The following is a 24652-nucleotide window of genomic DNA, read 5'->3' as shown; positions in this document are numbered from 1 at the left end:
CACCTTCAGATCCGGCGCCGCAGATTCGCCGCCTTTTTTTTTTTTTTTTTTTCCCGTGGAGGTGGCGAATGTGCTGGGGAGGCGCGCGCACGCGCGGGGAAAAGGGCGGCCCGACCGGGGAGCTCGCGATGGAGAGGCCGGTGAGGCGGTGGGTGCTCCCTCCCCCACACTCCCCCAGCCAGTATCGCGCGCAGGGGCCAGTGGCGCTGCCCCAGCGCGGACCGTTACAGGGGTGGGGGAGGCGGGGGCGCCTGCCAGGGCATGCGTGAGCCGGGACGGCTCGGTCTCCCGGGGTGGGAAGGATCATCGACCTGGGAGGCGGGAACGGACCCCTCTGTAGTGGAGCATTTGGCCTGCGCCGGTGGCGGCTCCCTTGCAGTGCCCAAGGCCCAGGGGGTTACGGGAGAATCGGCATGTCCATACCGCGCCTATGTCGGTCCAGCCGCTGTTGGCGTAAGCCCGCCATTGCATCACTGGGGTGCGCTCAACAGTAGCTCCTTATTCAGGTAGTGCGGGTCCGGTCCTCCTGGGGAGAGATTGTGTGGGTTGTCAGCGTTTGTGCTGTCTTGGCTGTGACCTGTGCCTCTTCAGGAAGGGGTCTGTTCCTAAGGCTACGTCTACACGGTAGAGCTAAGTTGACTTAAGTTACCTTAATGATCAAAACGAAACAAACTAGCAGTCCAGTAGCACTTTAAAGACTAACAAAATGGTTTATTAGGTGATGAGGTTTTGTCGGACGGACCCACTTCTTCAGATCTATAGCTGAGGTCTGTCCCACGAAAGCTCGTCATGTAATAAACCATTTTGTTAGCCTGTAAAGTGCTACATGACTGCTTTGTTGTTTTGCTAGAATACAGACTAACAGGGCTACCTCTGTCAACATTGATGATCAAAAACCATTTCAATTAAATAATTTATGCATGTTTGTACAACACTCTTTATGTTGGCAGAGCATGCCCACCATTGGTGTTCTTGCATGGACAGAGAGTACTGTGTTATTTGATTGCTATCTTGCTGTGCAGTTAGTATTGCATAATTGGTAGCTATCTGATCATTCTGCCACTAGGAGCTTTAAGAATGGATCACGCACATCAAGGGTAAGCTCATGATTACATGATGCAGGTCACTGGATCAGTGAGTGCCAGAGACCTCAGTGACAATTTCCACTTCACCTCCTAAGGTGAAGAGCTGTTAGCTTTTTCCCACACCCTACGCCCCGCCACACAGAGCTGGCCCAAGGGTTTTGGCACCCTAGGGTGAACTATGACTTTGGCACCCTGCTCTTCATTCAATAGAGAAGACAAATAAGAATTCTAGAGTGAAATCTTCCCCTTAGTTATCTGGCTTTTGAAATGAGCAATGTAAAAATAAAAATATTTTATTGATTTCTTTCAACTTCTCACTAATCCTAACACAGCTATAAAGTAATAGCGCAAGATATGCGAGGGTTGTGTTCCACGCAACCCTTGTGTACCCCAAAATTCACATAAATCAGTGGCTTGGGCAGTGGGTTGGGATGTGGGACAGGGGCGAGGTGGGTTAATCCTGGCATGGGTTTTGGGCTGCAGGTAGGGACAGGGGGATGGAGTTGAGCTGGGTTCGCAGGGGTTGGAGCTGGGTCTGTGGGGGCTGGGGCGCATGGCGGTGGCTGGAGCCGGGGACTGCAACAGGAGGTGGGGCACGTGACAGGAGCTGGGGCATGTGGCGGTAATTGGAGGTGGGGGCTGCAGCGAAGGCTGGAGCCAGGGCATGTGGCAGTAGTTGAAGCCGGGGGCTGTGGCAGCAGCTGGAGCCAAGGCGCATGGTGGAGGCTGAAGATGGGGCTGCTGTAGAAGCTGGAGCTGGGCTGCACGGCAGAGGCTGGAGCCCGGGGGTTACAATGGAGGCTGGAGACAAGGCACATGGTGGCAGCTGGAGACAGGGCGTGTAGCTGAGGCTGGAGACAGGGCTGCGATGGAGGCTGGAGTTGGGGTGCATGGCAGTGGCTGGAACCTCCCCACCTCACCCCACTCCATCCCACACCAGCGGCACTCTGTTTCCCTTTGATAGGGGGATCACATCCTCGCCCTGCATCTGGGCGTATCTGGAGGGTTTACTGTATAAAAATGAATTGGATGTCAGTCCCTTAAGTGTGGGGTCGTGTACTCTGGATTCACGTACTCTGAGACCTCACTGTACCACGTAGAGTAAACTGCCCAGAAGCTGACACTTTAAAGTTTTAGCTATTTTCAGTTTTACACATTTCTAGTCAGCATTTTAAACAGTTGAATTTCAAGTTGCATTTCAAAGGAATTGATTTTTGATCCTGAATGCAGTCTGGTTTTAAATTATAACCCTTTTGCACTGGGCCATTGATTTGTGTAAACATTTAAAACTTTGTTTTTCATGCTCTTTCTTTTGCAAATTTGGCAATAAGTTATTTGAGACAATGTTTTGAATTCATTTCATCTTCTAGTGAGATGGTGGACAATCCAACAAGTCTCTTTCAGCATGAAAGAATGAAGGTATATCTTTATATTGTTATTTAACTTTGAAAATCTATGCCCATCACTAGCAACAGAATCTGAAAGAGTCGTGAGATTTCGAAGAGCAATGAAGGTGTTTGTGAAAGCTGTCTGTGTTCTGAAATAAACTTCATTACATCTTGAGATGTAAGGCATCTTGGAGGCCATTGTGAAACAGCCTTCAGTTCACTGCAGAAATCTACTGCATCAATGTCTTCTGATTTTCCACATTGTGATGCCAACTCCAGCTTCAAGCATGGTCAAATGCCTGTTTTGAAGTCTTATTTTGCAAGCTGCATATCGTTGAGGAAACCAAATATTGAATGAAACTGCTCTGTCTGCTCAAATCATTCTTAAACTGTCCGGATTGCAGTATCTCGGACTGAAAAGTAGAAGTTTACTCTGAATTTTTGTTTTGGACACTGAACTTTTTCGTCTTTTGCCTCATATGAACTGTTGCTTCTAACTCTGAATATATACTGATTCTGGTTCAAAGTCTGTTGGTAGTGCACATTTCTCAGCAAGCATCTATTAGTGTGTTACAAACACATCATTTGTAAAAATGATTAGAGTGGAGTAAGCGCATGGAAAGAGAAAAATCATGAATTTGCAGTGCCACAGGACAATTGAGCATGTAGCTCTCTACCTATTGAAATCTTTCTTAGTCCGTCTCTACACTAGCCCCAAACTTCGAAATGGCCATGTAAATGGCCATTTCGAAGTTTACTAATGAAGCACTGAAAGGCATATTCAGCGCTTCATTAGTATGCGGGCGGCCGCGGCGCTTCGAAATTGACGCGGCTCACCGCCACACGGCTCATCCCAATGGGGCTCCTTTTCAAAAGGACCCCGCCTACTTCGAAGTCCCCTTATTCCCATCAGCTCATGGGAATAAGGGGACTTCGAAGTAGGTGGGGTCCTTTCAAAAAGGAGCCCCGTCTGGACGAGCTGCGCAGCAGCGAGCCGCGTCAATTTCAAAGCGCCGCTGCCGCCCGCATGCTAATGAAGCGCTGAATATGCATTTCAGCGCTTCATTAGTAAACTTCGAAATGGCCATTTGAATGGCCATTTCGAAGTTTGGGGCTAGTGTAGACGTAGCCTGAGTGAGTTAGTGTGCATGCAATGATGTCGTAGTAGTAACATGAATCTGGTAAATTTTATCATTTTGACTTAAAACTGCTTAAAAATCAAACAGAAGGCCAGATCTATAACATATTATTAAGATCTATTATTATCAAACATCATTGCAGTTAGAGACGATTGTACACATTAAGAGCTTGTCAACACCTGCCCCCACCTTTGAAGGGTGCATGTTAATCAGGGCGACAGGAGATTACTAATGAAGTGCTGCAGTGAATATGCAGCACTTCATTAGGCTAATTCTCCCCTGCTGCAACTACTAAGCGTCAAACTTCAAAGTTCTGGCACGTGTGTAGCCACGGGCACTTCAAAGTGCCCACGCTACTTCGAAGTGCCTTTACTCCCTTTGGGATGCAACACGCATGCCGGCACTGCGAAGTTTGATGCTTTGAAGTTGCCGCGGGGAAGAATTAGCCTAACGAAGTGCTGTGTATTCACCGCAGCACTTCATTAGTAATCTCCTGTCGCTCTGATTAACATGTCCCCTTCAAAGTTGGGGGCAAGCCTAGACCCAGCTTTAGTGATAGTTGTTAACATTGAGCAGTAATGTGTTCAAAAATCAGGGCTTTACTGTTACTTTACCAATAATTTATAATAAATATACAATCTTAATCTTACAGGTACCCATTATTCCCCTTTTGTATCTTAAAACCTGTTACCAAATTTTTCAATTCTAACACAATACAAATTTTTGGGGCATATAATCTTGAGGATCACAGTTCCTAGCACAGCATAACAGGTATTTTGGATCACTGACTGGCCTTCACTAAGCGGCAAGAATTACTGACTCAACTGTGGCTGGCCAATACTAAGCTACAAGAGTGACTGAACTTCCAGACCCAATTCCTGGGAAACTGTGGTGTGACACATTTTAACTGTGTTTACATACAGAGCTGTGCTCCAGAATGTGAAACAAATAATATAACTCAACTTCTGGAATGGCAATGACGTACTGTTTTACAAGTACAGTATTTGATACTTTTGTCTAAAAGAGATAACATTAATATTTTTAACAGAAAAAAAATCATTTTTATCTAGTTTGATACCCCTTAAAGCCTGTCACCCTAAGCAGCTACCTAGTTCATTTATTTAGGCTGACTCTGCTGACACACACACATTCTCTCCCTCTCTGCCCAGGTGACGAGGGACAGGAATCCCTTCTTCCGGCCCATTTTTTCAAAGATGTTTTTGTCAGGGTCAAGTCATGGTCTTCTGTAATCTCTCCCTGACTTTGACTAAAAATATCTGTGACAAAATCTTAGCCATAATCATGGAGTTGTGCTTACTGTCCCATGATGTAGTTTTTTCCATCCCATCGTTTCATGCACTTCCAACTTCATTGCAAGACTTGTTTTTAACAGTCCCTGTAAACTGTTCACTTGACATCTCTTCCCGAAATCATGCATCGCGAACAGGTGATCAGTCTGGTGATGAGTATTATGAACTCACTGCAGCTGGTGCTGCAGCATTTTATAAGCTGCAGATCTGAAAGGAATCTCTGATGCCTGCCCTGCAGTTTGCTGTAGAAACATTTCAGGATTGTTGCTGACGCTGAGAGAGCAGAGATTGTCAGTACCAGGCTCAGAAAACAAGCACTAAGTTGTGGCACCACATTGTTACTTACGTCTGAGATGACAAGTTGTGGCCAGCAGAATTGTGCAAAGCCATCTTCCTGGAACTGTGCACAGAGTTTGTCCCCAGTCTGTGGCATAAGGTCACCAGAATGAAAGCTGATTTCACAGAAGAAAAACAAGTGGAAATTGCCATGTGGAAGTTGACTCAGTTTGCAGTTGGAAAGACCATCCGGGGGGGTTGTGATGTAAGTGCACAGGGCCCTTTCTTACCTCCTTTAATGAAAGTCTGTGACACAGGATAATGTGCAGGAAATATGTGGTGGATATGCAGCAATGGATGGCCTTAATTGCAGTGGGTAATAAATGATACATCCCAAGTTTGGGCCCAGACTATCTTGCAACAGAGTATATCAACTGAAAAAGCTATTTCTCCATGGTCTTGCATACTTTGCTATGCTCTTGCAGGTGCTGGTGGAATAGTGGGGCTATTTCGCTGACATCCTTGTGGGCTGGTTAGGGAAAGCTCACGATGCTTTTTGGCAGTCACTCGATAACAAGTAGGAGGTCTTTATGTCACCCTCCTATTTGTGAGTCAGTTGATGGCTGATCAGCCCAGTTTTGGAGTTGCAGATCTTATCACAGAAGAGGCAGTTGTTAGTAGCTGTTGGAGGGGCGTAGGGCAGTTCTGACACTCTTTTCTTCTTCTCTGCCTCTCCTCATCTGCACTGCGGCAGGACCTCTCAAATTGTGCCACCGTCTCATGGATTAATGTTCTCCACTGTGGATGGACTTGGGCAAGGTTCTCCCAAGTGTTGACACTGATGCAGCGCTTTTTCATGTGTGCCTTCAGCACGTCATTTACATCGCTTCCGCTGTCCCTCAGCGCTTGTCAGTCCTTTCTCCAATTCAGAAACAGAATCTGTTTTGAGAGGCATTGATCAGACATCTCAACCATATGAGAAGTCCAATGAAGTTGTTGATGAATGATCATGGGTTCAATGCTGATTGTGTTTGACTCTTCCAGGATGCTACTGTTTGTGTGACTGTCCTCCCAAGAGATATTTAGGACTCTCCTGAGGCAGCATTAATGATATTGTTCAAGTGCTTTCAAATGAGGCTTGTATGTTGTCCAGGTTTTACATGCATACAGTAGTGTTGGAACAACCGCTGCACGGTATACAAGGAGCTTTGTTTTGGGATAGATGTCCCGGTTCTCAAAGACCCTTATCTCAGGCGGGTGAAAGCTGAGCTTGCATGGCTCAGACAATGCTGGATTTCCACATCAATGTTGACTTTAGCAGAGAGATGACTTCCAAGGTATGGGAAGTGCTCCACATTTTCCAGCAGTTCTCCATTGACTTCAATGAAAGGTGCATGATATTGTCCCATTGGTGATGTTTGGTGGAGCACTTTAGTCTTTTTGATGTTCAGTGTGTGGCCAAGATTCTCCTGTGCTTCAGTGAAGGCACTTAAGATGGTCCAAATGGCTGTGGGAGAAAGAGTAACAAACATATTGTCGTCTCCTTACTGGAGCTCCATAATCAAGGTTGTAGAGATCTTGCTTTTACCCTTCAATCTCCTGAGACTGGAAAGCTTCCCGTTCATTCCATAGACAATCTTCACACCATCTGGAAGCTTGCCATCAAAGAGGTGAAGGGTCATGGCGATGAAGATGCAGAACAGTGGTGGGGCAATGATTCAGCCTTGCTTGACACCAGTTTTGACTTCAAAGGGGTCACTTTGCAATCAGTTGTTGCTCAATATTGTGGCAGTCATGTTGTTGTGAAGCAACCTTAAAATGCTAATGAATTTTTTGGGGCAGCTGATCTTTGAGAGGATGGTCCACAGGGTGCTACGATTGACTGAGTCAAATGCTTTGGTCAGGTTGATGAAAGTAGTATATGTAGCTTGGTTGTGTTCAAGACATTTTTCTTGCTCATGATGCATTCATCTTTAGGCACACTGGACTGTATAGAAAGCTGAGCACTGGGATTTTTCTTGCCAAGCAGAAGATTCCAATGGAGGATGTGCATATGTCCATAGGAATTCTGGGAGACCTGCCTGCCACTTACTTCCCTAGCTCATGAAGTTTTACACCAGGAACCTAGACAGCAAAAAGGAACTTTTCAACAACTGGCTGAGTAGATGCCTAATGGCTGTTGAATGTGCCTTTGGCAGGTTAGATCTCTATGAGGACAATATTCTGACGGACATAGCAACCTGCTGTGTTCTTCATAATATTTGTGAAGGAGGGAGGGAAGAAGTCTCCCCCGCGATGGAGCACTGCGGTACATTGGCTAGCTGGCTGGCTGATTATGATTAGGGAAATCTCAGGACAATTTAAATTTGGGTGATTTTTAAAAAGCAGTTTGACAAAGAGCCCTAGTAATGTGTGATGCACTTGGCGGGACAATGTTTGCCTTTTTCCCTCCTGAGCTTTAATTGTAGTGAGCAAATGTTCCCACATAGTAAATTGTAGTGAGTAAATGTTCCCACATTGTATTACCTTATAAAAAAGTAAATGGGATCTCCATTTCGTAGCACTGTGCAGTTTCAAAGCAAAATGTGTGCTTCCTTTAGTATGCATCTCCTACTTCATGGGCCATCAGAGCTGGAGTGCTAGGACTGGCAAGACCCCTCTGGAATCAAAAATAAGTTCTGACTTGCCATGCCACCAGAAAATTTTGTTGCATGTCCCACATCCTTCTCCAACTCTGCTTCCTCATCCACTGATTCATCCTTGGGGTGAACTCTGCTGGCTTCTGTCTCCAGTCCCCCAAAATGTGTGTAGGCTTTTTAGTGGTGGATGTGGGGTTGCTGCCGAGGATGGCATCCACCTCCAGGTAGAAGTGATGTGTCTTTGGTATCGCACCAGAACAACAGCGTGCCTTCTGGTATGCCTGTGTTAACACCTTGATCTTAATATGGCACTGCTGCTTATCCCTTTTGTGTCCTTTCTCCTGCATGCCACAAGCAATCTGTCCGTAGATGGCAAAGCACTTACAGCTTGAGCGTGCAGGAAAGCGCCGGCCTACCTGGAGCAGCCCCAGGCCCTGGCATGCTGTGGGTGGTGGGGGTGGCTGGACGGGCTGGCATCCCAATCTGCCCCTCCCCACACACACACACTTTATTTGGTTAACTAGTTAAGTGGTGGATTAGCCTATTGTTTAACCGGTTAACCAATTTAAATGGAACTTTAAATCTGTAGTACGGAGGGGAGGGTTGAGCATGTTGAAATGAGCTTACAGTTTATGTAATACCAATGACTAACTACGTATTTGAATAGAAGCTGATATGAAATGTTGACAAACTAAAATTAATTTTTTTAGTTGATTGACTAATAATTTATTTTGATTTGTCACAGGAATAAGAAAATTGTTGATTATTCACAGTTTGGGGATTTTGAAAATGATGGTAAGTGGTCTACTATTATCCACACCAAAAAGTGTCAGGTTCTGCAACAACTTTATCTAAAATGTTGAATGAATATTGGCCCTATCCTCCTTTGAATTCAGTGAAAAAACTCTTATTGGCTTCATTGGAAGCAAATTCAGGCCCCGTTAGCGAACAGTTCATCTTTTAAGGCTATTTCACGTTTACAGTGATATTTTGCACCGTTCATATTATTAAGATAGTTCAGCCCCCCTGCTCCTCTCTATGTTTCCCTGGACTCATACATTGTGCAAACCATCCACCCTCAAAGTTGTTCCAATATGACAAAATCTTTAATCTCTATCATCAAGGATACATAAAAGATAACAAAATTCTGCCCTTGAATACAAGCATGAAATTCTTCCTGCAGCCAAAGGGAAATGTTCACTTACATTTAAGAACAGAGTTCAAACAAATGCTTTCCGCTAAAGGTTGGCATGCTTATGCAGATCAGTCTTTAAAACTAATCAATAAGCCAGAAGAATGGTGGATGTAATTCAAAGTACTGAGGGTCAAAATGAAAAACAAGGGAGATGGGAACAGTTCTGAGTTATCTCAAAATTATGCAGAAACCCTTCCTGCAAGAACATTAGAATTTAGGAGAAAACAATGACTTAAGAGGCCCCTTTTGGAAGAAGAACATTAATTAACAAGACTTTTCAATAATATAAAACAGACAGGAAGGCATGGTTTTTTTTGTCTACTAACTGAGTAAATCTCTCCACCTCTATCACATTCAGATTTCATACTGCTTATTTTAATGCAACTTGTTTGCATCAAAATTAGAAACATTTGAGCTAAAGACAGAATTTTAAAATTCTTGGACTGCTTTTGTTCTGAGATCCCTGCTATTCAGACTTTCCTCCCAGTTTGCTCCTTGGAGGACTGTAGAAACATACTTGGTAAAAAAGCAGTGCGATGCATGGACAAGAGATTTATTTAAGAATGGGAATCATTAAAAGAAAAAGGTTTCAAAAGACCAGGAACTGTAAGAATGAGATACATGGAATGATATTCAATTATCAAGAGAACTTGGCTCTCGAGTGAATTACAACTCTGAGAGCACATTGAAACTTTATCCCCAGATTGATAATTGACATAGATGTTCAAGTAAATTATGTTGTAATACTGTGATAAGGTCTCACTATGGTTAGGATCTATGTCTAGCTACTACCTTTGGTTCAACAGTGTCCTAAAACACATTACAACTATATCTCTTTTTCTTCTGATTATAAGACTGCAAAATGGTTAGTATTTTCACATGAGGGCCATGAGAATGAAAATGTTTTAGGATATTTTATATTTGTGATTTAAATAAGTTTTCTGAGGAGAGACTTTTATCCTGGTGATTATAGAAACACAGTATGGGCAAAATGGCTTCTAACTTGTGCGTGTTTTGGTAAACAGATGAAGACTTTGCATGTATACCTGCACCTTCAAACAAGAAATCTAGAGTAGTAGTTAAAGAGACAAAGAGAGAGAAAAGGGAAAAGCAGAGAAAGCCACACAAAGAGGTGACTACAGTGCCAAAGAAAACACCAGGCAAAAGGTGAGAGGTATTGATGTGTAGTGAACGGTATGCAATAGGAGAGCTACATCTCAAGAACGCTCAATTTCTTAGTGTTCCTAGTTTTCAGTAACTACAAAAATGTCCAGCCTATTAGTCTGAGATTTACTATGAAATTCTTTTGCTCGTTAATGACTGAAGGATAATCTAATAGTGCTTGCACTTCAATCCTTCAGTCATATATGAGTAGGTGGAGTCTTTCTCCCAAATGAAGCACTTTTGATTTCAGTGAAAGTATATGCTGGTGCATAGATCTGCCCACATAGTCTCAGTGCAGGTGTGGGGCCTAAATTAGTTAAACTTGTCACTAATATAGGTAGTACAAGGGCACCCATCCATACAGGACATGAAAACACTGTGTGGTCCATAATCTTAGTATACAAAGAGGAAGGGAGACACTTGATGTAGTTTTAATCAGGCTGCAACGTCATTATTAGATGAACGGGGACTGCCTGGCACATGAAAGAGTACAGTGCACATCGCTCCACATTCATTCAGTATCTGCTGGGTGGTGGCTTCTGCCATCCCCCCACTTTTTCATCTGGGTCTCCTAGATAAGCCATTGCTGCAACATTGCTATTCTCCCTTCCTGCTGAATAAGGGTTATGGTAGACTATAAGAAAAGGGGAGTTGCTTCCTGACATGCCAGTCATAGGAGCCTCAAACACCTCTCATTGCCCATTTTGCTCCTTTAATCAATACCATTTTCTAAATTTTCTACCCAGCTGTTTATCTGATCATTCCATACCTCCCTGTGGAGTATCTGCACTGGACATCTGCCCCACATTTACACAATGTGTTGTGACATAATAGCCTAACACCTTTCTCTACTCACCATAACAAAACCCTCTTTCAACTTAATGTGGGGGAGGGGAGGGAAAAACCCATTCCACATAGGCCAATCCAGCTGTGAAAGAAAGGTGAAAAAAATCCCCTGCCCACCTAGGTCCATTGAGTGTTGAGGGAAACTTTCCATCTCTGCCCTCCTAGACAAGAGCAGGTAGCCAGTGCCCATAGCAGGTCCTGACCAAATCTGGCATTTTGCCATATCGAGGGAAAGGAGGTTAGGTACTTCTCCATTTGGTCTAGAGAAAACGGTCTTTCTCCGCTGGACTTGTCCCTTTTGAACTCCCGAGTTCTTCTGGTCACTGGAGATGAGTCACCGTTGGCTTGCTGGCTCACTGTTGCTTTTGGAGTAATTTCTGAGCCTCGCATCACTCCCTGCCAGGGCCAGTCCCTCTCCCTCGGAAGCTGGACAACAGACTCTCCCCCACAACTTAAAGATGCAGGGCAGTGGAAGGTTCAGTTAACTAACTTTGGGCTTCAACAAAAGTTCATCTCCTATTTGACAGAAATTCAGAAGTAAATCTTAATAAAAGTCAGATAAAACTTAATTATACTTACTTTAAACAACATTTTGGAATTCTATGCCAGTAGGATATTTCCGACAGTGTGTAGTTTTTCCAGTCTGTTACTGACAATTAATGTATGTACAACAATTCGAAGGTATAAAGCATTCTGTATTGAAAAGTGTGAAGTGCTACTGTTGTATCATCCGCATTCATAAGCCACTGCTTTAGCAAATCATTTGTTGTACAGTAAACCCTCGAAATGCACAATTTCAAGATGAGTTGAGTTAAGCACAACTCAAAATCCCGCTCCCCTCTGGACCTGTCTCAACACCCCCAGCCCCATGTGGCCCAGGCTCAGCCCCCCTCTTCCCCACTCACCACCGGTGCACAGCTCCGGCTCACCCCCAACCAGGGGGACGTCTCCTCCCGGCTGCAGCCAAACCTGGGGAAGCAGTGGCCATGGGCGCTTCCCTCCCAGAGCCCCATAGAAGTGGTGGCTGTGGGTGCTCCCCGCCTGGAGCTCCAGGGAAGTGGTGGCTGTGGGCACTCCGCTCCTGGAGCCCTGTGGAAACGGCGGCCACAGGCGCTCCCAGCCTTGGAGCCCCAGGGGAGCGGCAGCTGTGGCGCTTCCGGCCCCAGTTCAAACCCTCCTCACAAGGGCTCCAGTTCAACCTCCACCTGCAGCCCTAACCCGAGGCTTAACTCCCCTGCACCACTCGCACAGTCCCGACTCCCTTAACACTTCCCAACTGCCCCCTCAACCTCAACCCGTTCAAAAAGGAGCTCCAGGTGCTCCTGCTGCTTCCCCAGCTGCAGGACACGCATTCTGCCATGGAAAAAGCCGACCCCTACTTACACAAAATTGGGGTTACGCGAGGGTATCTGGGACTGTAACCCTTGCGTAAATTGAGGGTCTGCTGTACAATAAATTACAGATTATGTATTGTACCATTTTTATTATTTCCTGCATAAATCCTGATGTACAACTACATTAATGAGTAGTTGTTCAGAAGTAGCTTTGCAATGCTTCCAGTTTCACAAATAATAATCACCCAATTTACAGGATTTTTTTTTCCGATAACATTTTTACTTGTTCCAGGATAGCCTTAGATGACAAACTTTACCAGAGAGATTTAGAAGTTGCGTTAGCATTGTCAGTGACAGATCCATCTGCAGACATCCCAGAAGAGCAAGATTCACAGGAAAAAGGTTATCTTTAGAGTTAAAATGAATTTCAACTTTTCCTATTTGAAGCTGTTCTTTGTTTGTATTTTGCATCCTTTGTAGTTGCATTTTAACTGCTAGTATCGTATCCTTTCTTTTAGTAGATTAATTGAGGAGATTTGAACTTTTCTTTGATGAGAAGAGTTTTATCCTACAAAATAGTGCTATTGCGAAGAACTTCGCTATTTTGAAAAAAAAAACTAATATAATCACTTCTTTGTAATATAGACTAGGTTTTAGTTTTCCAATATCTATTATGTATTTTAGAGTGTTTGTCTGTTTGTCTGAACACCTCCGAAATGGTAAGAGCTAGGAACACCAAATTTGGTATACCGCTTCCTGTTATTATAACTTAAAGCAGCATAAGTGTTTGTTTGGATGTACTTGGAATGGTATTGCTTCTCATAAAACCAAACAGAAAACAGACAGAATCACCAGACAGGTAAAAGGGGCTGTTTGGGGACATGCCCCCTCCATGTGGGGCTACCACAGCCCTGAGCCTCCCATCTCCCAGGGCCTTTAGGAGGAGCAGGGGGAACTGAAGGTCCCCACGCACAAACACCATATGAGGACATTGCTGGCTGTTCTTTGATACTTTCGGCAGGTGAGGTGAGAGTACACAAACTTAATTGAGTTAAGGATCAGAGCAACACTCAGTAAATGTGCTAGTCCTAAATATAAAGCCTTAGGGTTGATTACATTTTCCGGACACGGTATTAACTTTCTCTTATAGGATCTGATTCAACTCCGGTGGAAAAATTTCCATTAATTTAAATGAAAATAGAATTGGGCCCAGGCAGATGGCTTCAATCATTTGAGCTTCACAGTCCTCAAAATCTACAGATTTAGACTTTGGAAAAATATGGGGCAGAAGCTGTTTTAATGGGGCGTCATAGATATTGTTGAGTGCACTGACCATGCTTAACATGAGACGATAATCTTTGCAAGGAAATAAATTCGAGACTTGATTTCACAATTGCAAATTTAATCTCTGTTGTGTACAGTAAAATCTATATCATTGTAGGTCTGTAATTACAAAGAACTATTATTAAACATTAAATGCATTTTCTCTACTTCCAAAATTTGTGGACAGAGTGAAATATAGTTAACATGAAAAAAAAAAGTTTGAGAAAATGTTTTAATTACATTTATGCTCCATATTGCTATCGTCCTTGTTATACTGTACTGTACTATCCTATTAATGTTTCCTTATAGAGAATATAACATAAAGCAGCTCAAATTAGTGCAAAGTAGAAAAAAATAATAAACTGTATCAGCACCCCTCAGTGTGACAACTGTAATTCTGGTCAAAGTGAATATATTGACATTTTTCTGTGATTGGAAGAATAATGGAAGGGTTCACTGAAAAGAGTTTTATCAGGAAATTGCTAGAGTTTAAATTATTTTGACTAAATTATTTTAATTTCTTGATATCCTGACTCTTCATAGTGCTCATTTTTAAACATATATTTTATGCTTTTTGTTTTTCTATAGATACTAAAAAATGTGTAGCTGTTGAATTAGAAAATATAGATAGTTCCCTTCTCTTCAGTGGCAGTGAAGATAGTGGTCTCTTAGGTAAGTTATTTTTGTGTCTGTCTTTATGTGCAAACATATTTATTACGTGCAAGAAGTGTTTCTGAAACATTTCTCTTTAGGAAAGTGAAGAAATGGAATTAAAAAAATAAAAATTATATTTATTTTAAGGCTGTGTCTACATTAGCCCCAAACTTCGAAATGGCCATGCAAATGGCCATTTCTAAGTTTACTAATGAAGCGCTGAAATACATATTCAGCGCCTCATTAGCATGCGGGCGGCTGCGGCACTTCGAAATAGATGCGGCTCGCCGCCGTGCGGCTCATCCTGATGGGGCTCCTTTTCGAAAGGACCCCACCTACTTCGAAGTCCCCTTATTCCTGTGAGCAGATAGGAATAAGGGGACTTCGAAGTAGGCGGGGTCCTTTCGAAAAGGAGCCCCGTCTGAACGAGCCGCACGGCGACGAGCCGTGTCAATTTTGAAGTGCCGCAGCCGCCCGCATGCTAATGAGGCGCTGAATATGTATTTCAGCGCTTCATACTTAAACTTCGAAATGGCCATTTGCATGGCCATTTCGAAGTTTGGGGCTAGTATAGACATAGCCTAAGTTGTGTAAATATGCATTGGTCGGAAGGATATATTCAGTTTGTTTAGACCTAAATTTGGATCCTGGCTTAAAATTGGTAGGAAATAAGTTCAGATTTCCAAATAATCTTTTTAAACCAGCCATTTGTCACCAAGAAGTGAAAATTAAATAAACCACATGCTTACATGTGCACACACAAATGTTTTAAGGCACTGTGTATCTACTTGGAAAATCTGAGAACTTTCAGTTCCTTGACTCTTCTCTTTTCTCATCTTACAGCACTAAGCCCACTCAAGAATCAAGTCCCTTAGGAGCAAGTGGTACTTTTAAGACAGAAATGTTGTGCAAATGTGTTCAAAACATTTGCTATGCATTCTAAAATAAGCTTGAAAAGTGGACTGATCGTAGAATGGAAGAGTGCGTGTCTGTCTGTCTGTGTCATAGATATGTATGAATGGTTGTAAGCCTTTGTCATCTGTATGTTTGATTCCAGAATAACATTGGTAACTTTACTAGCCCAGAAGACTCATCAGAGGATTTTTAAAAAAAAAAATAATATAAATTGAGAATTACAAACATTTGAAGCTCAGGTGGTGTGCAATTGGTGATGATCATCAGAAATATTCAGAATCAGTTCTGGAGATTAAAAATCCAGGTCATCAAAACACTTAGTTCTTACTTTTATTAAGCATGCGACCAGGCCCTTTATTAACTTGTGTTAATAAGGCCAATGTTTATCTTGCAGGCCCCAGTCAGGTCACAGAAGGCAATGACATTGCCACAGAATGCAGTAGGCAAAGAAGAGCCGTATCTAAAGGTGTATCACAACAGAAGTTATTGACAGATGACAGTGATGAGGGTGACCATGCTGATAATTATGAGCCAGCGTTTGCATCTGGTAAATTTTCTGCTATAACTTTTCTCCTATTGAGAAAATTTTGAGTACAATAGAACCTCAAGATACATGTACTCAAGTTGCACATATCTTGGTTTAACACGACTCAGGGAGGTGGGGAGCTGATGCCTGGCTCCAGGGCTGCCCACCACTCAGGGAAGCCGGTAAAACTGAACATGCAGCTCACAAGAGACAGGAAACTGGTCAGTTTCCTGGCTCCCCAAAGAAACGTGAAATTTGACTTATCCAGGGTTGCGAAGGAATGCAACCTCCATGTAAGTCGGGGGGGTCTACTGTATGTCTAATTATAATGTGAGAAGTACACACATTCATGAAAGTATTAATTTTCAGCCTTCTATACATGGGTTGTTTGATGGAACATTAAAATTGGTCATTAACTATATGACTTAAATGCATATCAAGAGACCAAGCTAAATGTTGGTTTTTGTTGTGGTCAGTTGAGTTTATTCATCCTTCAGTGTGTTTTAGCCACGGGCTCCAAACATGTTTTCCTTCTGTTCAGAATGTGCATAGAGAGAAGTTAAATCTCATATCTTTTTTTCTCTGTTTAGATGAGGAATCAGAAGGCGATTCAGATTTCAGTGAGGAAGATGATGAAGACTTTGCTGCAAAGAAAAAGAAAACTGACAAAAATAAAAGGAAACAACATAAGTTAAAAGTCCAAACAGAAAAAGAAAAGAGAGCCCCCAAATCCAGAAATAATGCTACAGGTAAGCTTCATATTGTTTATAACAAATACAAGGCTTGTCCAGAGCAGTGTTTCTTAAACTATGTTCTGCGGAACACTGGTGTTTGGTGAACAACTCGCAGGTAGGCCATGAGTATCTGACACCTTTGTGATATACACAAATGGTATGTATTTTCTGTTTTTAAAGCCAGATACAATGTTATGTCTTCATTGCTATGATAGCTGATTAAATTATTTCATTTTGTTTTTGCTGTGTATGTTGCTGTTTGGGATTTGTTTTGTCTGGTTTTTTCGTCTGTCAATTTTATTTATTTATTTATTTACTGTTTGAAGAAAATTTTCATAGTAATTCAGCTTAAAAGATGTTTTGGTGTTCCATGGTCTCAGAAAGTTTAATAAATGCTGGTCTACACAAACATTTAGGCTACATCTACATGAGATGCTTTTCCTGGCAAAACTGGGCTTTTGTCAGGACAAACCATGCAGCATCTACATGCAAAATGCACTTTGTCGACAATTTGTCAGCAAAACCTGGCACATCCATCAGCACTGTTATAATGCTCCCTGTTCAGGTACAATGCCTGTCTCGACAGTGTTCTGTCAATAAAATAGCCATGTAGACACTCTGGGGCCCTTTTGTCAACAGACAGGACTTCCAGTTCAGCAGGCAGCCTTGTTTGCTTCTCATGTAGACATAGCCTTAGCAATTAGGCAGTCAGGGTCTGTATCTGCAACATGCAATTGTGCAAATGTTAACTACCCTTCTATACCCTGCTACCACATACTAAAAGTTTCCTACTGCACACTGACCTAGTCACATTCTAAAGAAGTCATTTTCAAAAAGTGAGTGAAAACAGATTTCAGGTGCTATCCCTGTGCTTGAATCACCCTGCTGATTTTTGTGGTTTTACATTCACTTTTTCTTTTTTTTTTTCCTTTAAATCTTCACCATTCTCTGAGACACTTGCAGAAATAGTCAGTTTGCCAGGCAGTTTTCCTGATCTTGAGTAATAACAAAACTGCCTGTACACACACTGCTGTCAAATGGACAACATAAAAATGAGAAATAATTATTTAATCTTTGGGTAGAATAAATTTCAGTGTTAGGTAAAACGAGAAAAATAAAAATGAATAGACAGTGTGATTTATTTTTTCAGTTGACTTTGTCCTGTAAGAAAAAAACCCAAGCAAGTTTAGCAATGATTAATTCAGGCTTTTACATTATTTTACGTTTAGGTCCTTACCTTTGATCACATCTCTGCACCTACATGGATTGCTTGCAGTAAATCAAGGTCTTAATTATCTCCAGTGTTATTCATGGCATAGTTAGACATTTATCACGCTTGACTTACTGAGCAACGAAGATGCTGGTCTGAAGAAGTGAGTTAACTCACGAAAGCTCATGCTCTAAACTTTTCTGTTAGTCTATAAGGTGCCACAGGACCCTTCGTTGCTCTACAGATCCAGACTAACACGGCTACCCCTCTGATACTTGACTTACTGAGTCATTGAAGCTATGTCTACACGTGAAGCCTACATCGAAGTAGCTTATTTCGATGTAGCGACATCGAAATAGGCTATTTCGATGAATAACGTCTACACGTCCGCCAGGGCTGGCAACGTCGACGTTCAACATCGACGTTGCGCAGCACCACATTGAAATAGGCGCTGCGAGGGAACATCTACACGCCAAAGTAGCACACATCGAAATAAGGGTGCCAGGCACAGCTGCAGACAGGATCACAGGGCAGACTCAACAGCAAGCCGCTCCCTTAAAGGGCCCCTCCCAGACACAGTTGCACTAAACAACACAAGATCCACAGAGCCGACAACTGGTTGCAGACCCTGTGCATGCAGCATGGATCCCCAGCTGCCGCAGCAGCAGCCAGAAGCCCTGGGCTAAGGGCTGCTGCACACGGTGACCATAGAGCCCCGCAGGGGCTGGAAAGAGAGCGTCTCTCAACCCCTCAGCTGATGGCCACCATGGCGGACCCCGCTATTTCGATGTTGTGGGACGCGGATTGTCTACACGTGCCCTACTTCGACGTTCAACTTCGAAGTAGGGCGCTATTCCCATCCCCTCATGGGGTTAGCGGCTTCGACGTCTCGCCGCCTAATGTCGATTTCAACTTCGAAATAGCACCCAACACGTGTAGCCGTGACGGGCGCTATTTCGAAGTTAGTGCCGATACTTCGAAGTAGCGTGCATGTGTAGACACGGCTTGTGTCTCTAACACAATTTGTACCTGCACAACCTTTTAAAAAACTATTTTTTAATAACTATACATCAGCTCTGCTAGTGTGACTGAATTTCAGTGTTTAAGCTAAATCATATATTACAACACCATTTTAGTTGTGGTGTGGAAATATCTTCCCTTTGTAGAGTTTATGGCAGACTTGTTTTAACTTATCCCTTCATGCAGTTCTAACAATATGTCCCAAGCCAGTAACAGGTTAAAGTAGTAGTAGTAGTGCCTGTTTACAAATTAGGAAATAAATATAAAGCTGTAACATATTCAAATAAATATATCTGAATTGATTGGAATATGTGATTCTCAAAATACATTCTTCTGTATTTCTGTGAATTGAATGATCCTCACTTGCACAGTAATTTTATGCAGCGTGATTTTGTTATTAAAGAGCATTTGTTTCAAAGCTTTTTTTGTTTGTTTTGTTTTCCAGCTAAGGCGACTCCAGTAGTTTCTTCTCCGCTGATAGTTCAAGCAAAATCTCAGTCAACTATGCAGAAGTCATCAAGTTCTCCAGAACCTGTCGGAACACCTTTATATACATCAAGTCCTTCAAGAGACAAGAAGAAGCCCAAATGGATACCTCCAGGTATGTGCAGTACTGTAGCTGCAGACAAATATACTGATTTAAATGTTTTTTTTTTCAAAGGTGTTCTCTAAAGTATTTGTATTTCTGAATGAATGTTACCTCATCAAAACATAAGCTACCCCACTCATCTGTGTCCTCAAGTCACCATTCTCTCAGAGACTTAACCTGCCCACTTCCCAGCTGATCAAGTAATTTTTCTCTTGATTGGTCAAAAGTGCTAACACTTTTTCCCAGAAAGCAGGCCAAAAGCCAATAAAGAAATTGTCTTGTGGACATCTTTTAACAGTTGTCCAGCTCTGTTGCATTGCACTGTTCGCTTCTTTACAGAATAACAGTGGAAAAGTATTGGTATGTTGGTAGCTGCTTTAAGTATAACAAGCATTTGTCATTTTTGAAAGTTAGACCATACTGTTGCTGACTCTTGCTTTTCATTTCACCTTTGTCATCAGTTTACTTCTTCTCCAAGTGGATCCTTTCGGCTTGGTTTGCTTTTCTTGCACATGCTGCTCAGGTCCTTTTTCACTACTTATTCTGCCTAACTGCTTATTTCTGTGCTCATCTGGATATTTATCTTCTGCTTTTACCTCCTGACCCTGGCCTGTTGGTGCCCCTGAATGGTATCTTACAGTTTTAGGAAAAGCAGACCATGCAGGAAGACTTAAAGATGCCCTCTTGCATTGCAGCAGCCTCTAGTGGAAATTGCTAGGCCATGGACTCTTTGGTCTCAGTTTTTACATGTACCTAGCCTCTTTATGGCAATTAAGGAAGGAGAGTTGTAAAAGTGTTGTTAATAAGGTGAAGGAATATAGTAGCATGGGTCCTGCTGATTCTCTGCAGAGTGCTAGCAGGTGTACAGCAGCTCAAATATTGAGAAATGCTATGCTGTGGTAGCAGTGTGAAATGTGTCAGTGTCACTCTGAGGTTAGGTGAAGTGAGGGAGGGGTTTAAAAGTGCCTCCCACAAATTTTGTGCTGTGGCTCTTGAGTTTGTCCTCACCAGCTGTGTACCTGATCTATATGTGCTTTCTTGCAGTGTTGTTCAGGCTTCTCTGCAGTGTCTATAGGAGGTTATTTCCTAGCTCTTCTGCAATGTTGTGATTGTAAGTTAGTGACAATTTTTCTGTTAATTTATAATAAATGTTTTATTTTGAATGCTTTCAGCTGCCTCAGGATTCAGTAGTAACCCACTGGGAGGAATTTCAGTCAGATCACCTACTCAGGGTCTCAGGCTTGGCCTGTCCAGATTAGCACGGGTCAAACCACTCCACCCGGCTGCTGCCAGCAGTTGAATGGTCTATGAAAGTGTCTCTCACATGAAGGACTACAGCTTTGAAAGAATTTGGTATGTGGATGGGTTTTTTTTGTTTTTTTTTTTAATTGAGGTTGCAAACAAATGAACAGTAAACTATTCATTAAACTGTTCATTCACAGAGCAAAAATGCTGTTGATGTTGTGCATCTGTTTGTTGCCTTCTCCTTCAAGTTACAATGGACCACCAGTGAAATGCTGAGCATCTTCAGCTGCTGTTGCGTAATTTTGCTTAATCAAGAAGACCTCAGATTGCTCAGCACCTTAATGGATTGGGCACAAAGAAAGGGATTGCATGTTTAAAATTGAAACACTTTTGAGATCTAGCCTGTTTTTAAATGAAATAAGTCTAAAATTTTAAAATTGCATTAAAAACAGAATCTAAAAGTCTTATATCATATATGGATCTAAATATATAGAGAATGGTTTCATAATGTAACCTTAAAGCTCCAGTTTTGTATTCCCAATTTTTAGATTCATTCTGTTAATAGTTCAGTTAAAGAATCCCTTTAGTAAAGCGAAATCATTGTTCCTCCCAGCCCAGAAAAGTTCACTCTCAAATCATTGTTAAAACTTACCAATATTTGTATTTTTATGGATTTTATTGCTAAGAATGTATATTGTGCTGCTTAGCTGCATTTGTATAAACCTAAAATAAAATATATTTTGTCAACAGCTGAAGCTTGTAGCAGTGGCTGCTTTTGTACGTTTTGAAAATTTCTTACAAACTTAGGCACTAGTTCTGTAAATGTGTTAAGCATCACCTTATAATTGTGATTAGTCTCTTGAAGTCAGTGGAACTATTTATGAAACAAATCTAAAAACCCACTGAAGTTAAGTGCATTCTTAAATGTTTGCGAGATCAAGGGTTTATGGGGTTTTTTCACAGTAAATAGATTTTCACAAAATTTTGGAATAATAATTACTGAACCACACAGACTGGACCTTCATTTCGACGCAGTGATTCCCTGTACCAGAATCAGTTCTTGTCTCCCCAGGTACAGTCTCACAAAAGACAGCAGTACCAGTTTACACCAGGGATAAATTTGACCTAATAATTCAAAGGATTGGGTAATGAATCAGTAAACCAGTTGCAAATAGATGATAGTTTTTAACTTCTTCATTCTCTTCAGGATGAGATAGAGAGTAAACGCATTAAAAGGGTGAACCCATTGTTCAGAATGTTATTTAAATAATATAATTATGTGAAGTATGTTGCTGTTTGAAATAAAATATAACTTAATTGTAATTGTTCACTTATACAATTATACTTTTACAGTAAAATTTGTTTATAAAAATAAAAAAGATTTTTTGATGGATTTAAGAAGCTGAGTCTGTTTATTTTTTCCTTGGAATGACTAAGAGGAATTTTTGGTTTGAAATAATGGACTCAATTTTTAGGCAAGTCATTTGACATCTCTGTGCCTCAGTCATTCCACTGGCAATGTTAGGTAGAAGCTGGAACCTCAGTTCCTTTCATTTGTTTTATGCAGTTTATTTGTGTTCTAGATTCATTTGCAATAGATGCTCTGTACATCCTGTGGTTTGGTTTTTGACAAAAATACCAGTACTTATATAGTTTGATTTTCAACGTTAATGCCAATTTTTTAATTAAAAGCAAGGGGTGAGGGCATAAATGGAGAATAGTGTTCAGTTTCCTATAGTTTGAAAGCCCTATCCACATTATTATAAACAGACCAAGAGAACCTCTGATTACTGACACTAATCCTCACAGACAACGTTGGCCAAAGTTCTGCTGGTAAGAGGAAAAAAGCTTTCAATCTTACACAGCCCTATAATCTCAAAAGATTGTCTCTCACAAAACCTATGTCTAGATTGCAGGGTTTTGTCAATAAAATGGCCATTTGTTTGACAAATCCTGGGCCGTGGCCACATTGCAAGCATTTTCTGTCAACAGTAAGTCAATAGAACAAAGGGGTTTCATCAACAGCCATGCCCTGCTCACCATGAGGAAGAACGCCTCTTCCGAGAGAGCGGTCTCAGCAGAAGGCATATGTGGATGTAATGGAGGGCCTTCTGTCAACAGAAGAGGCCTCCAGCATACATACCACACAGGTGTCCCAGTGGACACCCTGTCCACAGCAGTTAGTGCTCTGTGGTTCCTGCCTCTGGGCCCTCTTAAAGCTGCACAAAGCACATGACCTATGAGGAGAGGCTGAGGGACTTGGGCTTATTTAGTTTGCAGAAGAGAAGAGTGAGGGGTGATTTGATAGCACCCTTCAATTTCCTGAAGGGGGGCTTTAAAGGGGTTGGAGAGAGGCTGTTCTCAGTGGTGACAGATGGCAAAACAAGGAGCAATGGTCTAAAGTTACAAAGGGGGTGGTGTAGGTTGGATATTGGGAAGAACTATTTCACCAGGAGGGTGCTGAAGCACTGGAATGCTTTACCTAGAGAGGAGGTGGAATCTCCATCCCTAGAGGTTTTAAGTCCCAACTTGACAAAGTCCTGGGAGGGATGATTTAGTTAGGGGTTGATCCTGCTCTAGGCAGGAGGCTGGAATAGACCTCCTAAAGTCCCTTCCAGTCCTAGGATTCTGTTGTTCTGTGGAGGCTGGAGAAGCCCTGTGGCAAGAAGCTGGTCAGGAGAGCAGCAGCATGCTGCATGGCTCTCCACAGCCTTGGCACGAGCAGCCTTGGCTGAGCCACAGGCCTCTCAAGACCCCCCTGGCACTTCTAGGGAGCAGCCCCTGAGGTCCCAGGACCCACCCAGACTGTCAAAGAAGCGGGCACCCTCCTGGTCAAAGGACCCCTGGGCCAGGAGAAGAAATGCAGACATCTACATCTGCATGGCCAAGGCCCTGGTGGAACGAGGGGACCCCCGCTGCACCTTGGAGCAGGTCTGCACAAAATTAAAGGAGCTGCGCCAGGGCTGCATGCAGGCCCAGGACACTTTGGACTGCTCGGGCTCAGAACCCCCATCCTGCCCATACTATAACGAGCTGCACCACATCCTGGGGAAGGGGACACACATCACCTCCCAGCCTGATGCTGGACTTGGGTCTCAACACCCCCCTGCTTGTCAGCCAAGGCAAGGACATGACAGAGGAGGAGGGCGAACTGGGTAGGGGGCAGTTGCAGTTGCAGGAGCCGGGGAGACTCCCCTTCCTTCTGGAGCTGGTCCCAGCCAGCAAGGACACCTCCTGGGCTTGGTCAGACACTGAGGAGGGTTCCTTGGGTGAGTCTCCTGTTCATCACACACCCAGGGAGTGGGAGGTGGGCACAGAGGCTCACTCGGGCAGATCGCTCTTCAGATGTGCTTTGGTGTCTGGATGCAGTCTGTCAACAGAAGTTGTTTTGGAAGATTTCTTTTGAGAAAAGCTTTTGACAATACCCTGCAGTCTAGGCATAGCCGAAGAGAAGTTGGTCCAGTAAAAGATATTACTTCACTTTAATATCCTGCAACTTACATAACTTAAAGATTGAAGTCCAGGGCCTCCATGGTAGCATTCTCTGAAATGCGTTCAGTTCCATGTGTAGAGCCAATTAGACAGGCAAAGCTTAGGGTCTCAGTGCATGAATGAGACAAAGGGAAAAGAGTTTTTAAATCTGTTTGCCCCACATCCCTAAAAGGGCCCCTCAAGGGCTGAGCTCACAACTGGGATTTAGCAGGCCAGTGCCCAAACCAGTAAGCCATTCCTCCCCACAGCAAAACACTTCCATTCAGAACTATATGCAAATCTGGCTACCATCTCCCGAAAGTGAAATAAAAGCAATATAATTGGAAACTATTTGCATAACACTGGAGGTAGTTTGGTCACTATGACCACAGGAATGTCAATTGGTCATATAGAATGTTGCTACATCATAGATACAAGCTGCAGAATTCCACTGCCACCGACACCATGCATCTGCTCTGGCCCTGCACTAGCCTTGATCCCAGGCATGCTTATAAAAACTAGATTCAAAATGGCAAAATCTTGGGGACAGTGCAGGACAGTGGTGCTGTGACTGTCCATGCGGCGGGTT

The 24652-nt window shown here is 42.8% G+C and overlaps 1 protein-coding gene across 2 annotated transcripts; it reads left to right on the top strand.

Moving 5' to 3' along the window:
- The first annotated feature begins 103 nt into the window (after positions 1-103).
- Positions 104-21987, top strand: RAD51AP1 (RAD51 associated protein 1). 2 transcript variants are annotated; one of them, XR_012646586.1, is made up of 10 exons: positions 104-148; positions 8583-8632; positions 10058-10199; positions 12669-12778; positions 14288-14371; positions 15663-15815; positions 16385-16543; positions 19204-19359; positions 20520-20700; positions 20790-21987. XR_012646586.1 is itself a non-coding variant. In XM_075002982.1 (9 exons), the coding sequence occupies exons 1-9, from the start codon at positions 129-131 to the stop codon at positions 20645-20647; spliced, it is 1002 nt and encodes a 333-aa protein (XP_074859083.1). In that variant the 5' UTR covers positions 104-128; the 3' UTR covers positions 20648-21987. The 2 variants fall into 2 exon arrangements, 1 of the variants encoding a protein (XP_074859083.1); XM_075002982.1 differs by having other exon boundaries at positions 20520-21987.
- Positions 21988-24652: the final 2665 nt, after the last annotated feature.

The sequence above is a fragment of the Carettochelys insculpta genome, chromosome 1 (assembly GCF_033958435.1).
Source record: "Carettochelys insculpta isolate YL-2023 chromosome 1, ASM3395843v1, whole genome shotgun sequence".
NCBI classification, from domain to species: Eukaryota; Metazoa; Chordata; order Testudines; family Carettochelyidae; genus Carettochelys; species Carettochelys insculpta.
This window is presented reverse-complemented; position numbering and strand designations above follow the sequence as displayed.

Bases quoted from the DNA above. Each gene is read 5' to 3' on its own strand.
- RAD51AP1 (XM_075002982.1), top strand. From the start codon at position 129: ATGGAGAGGCCGGTGAGGCG. The intron at 14,372-15,662 runs GTAAGTTATTTT...TTTATCTTGCAG, and splicing joins TGAAGATAGTGGTCTCTTAG to GCCCCAGTCAGGTCACAGAA. The intron at 19,360-20,519 runs GTATGTGCAGTA...GAATGCTTTCAG, and splicing joins GCCCAAATGGATACCTCCAG to CTGCCTCAGGATTCAGTAGT.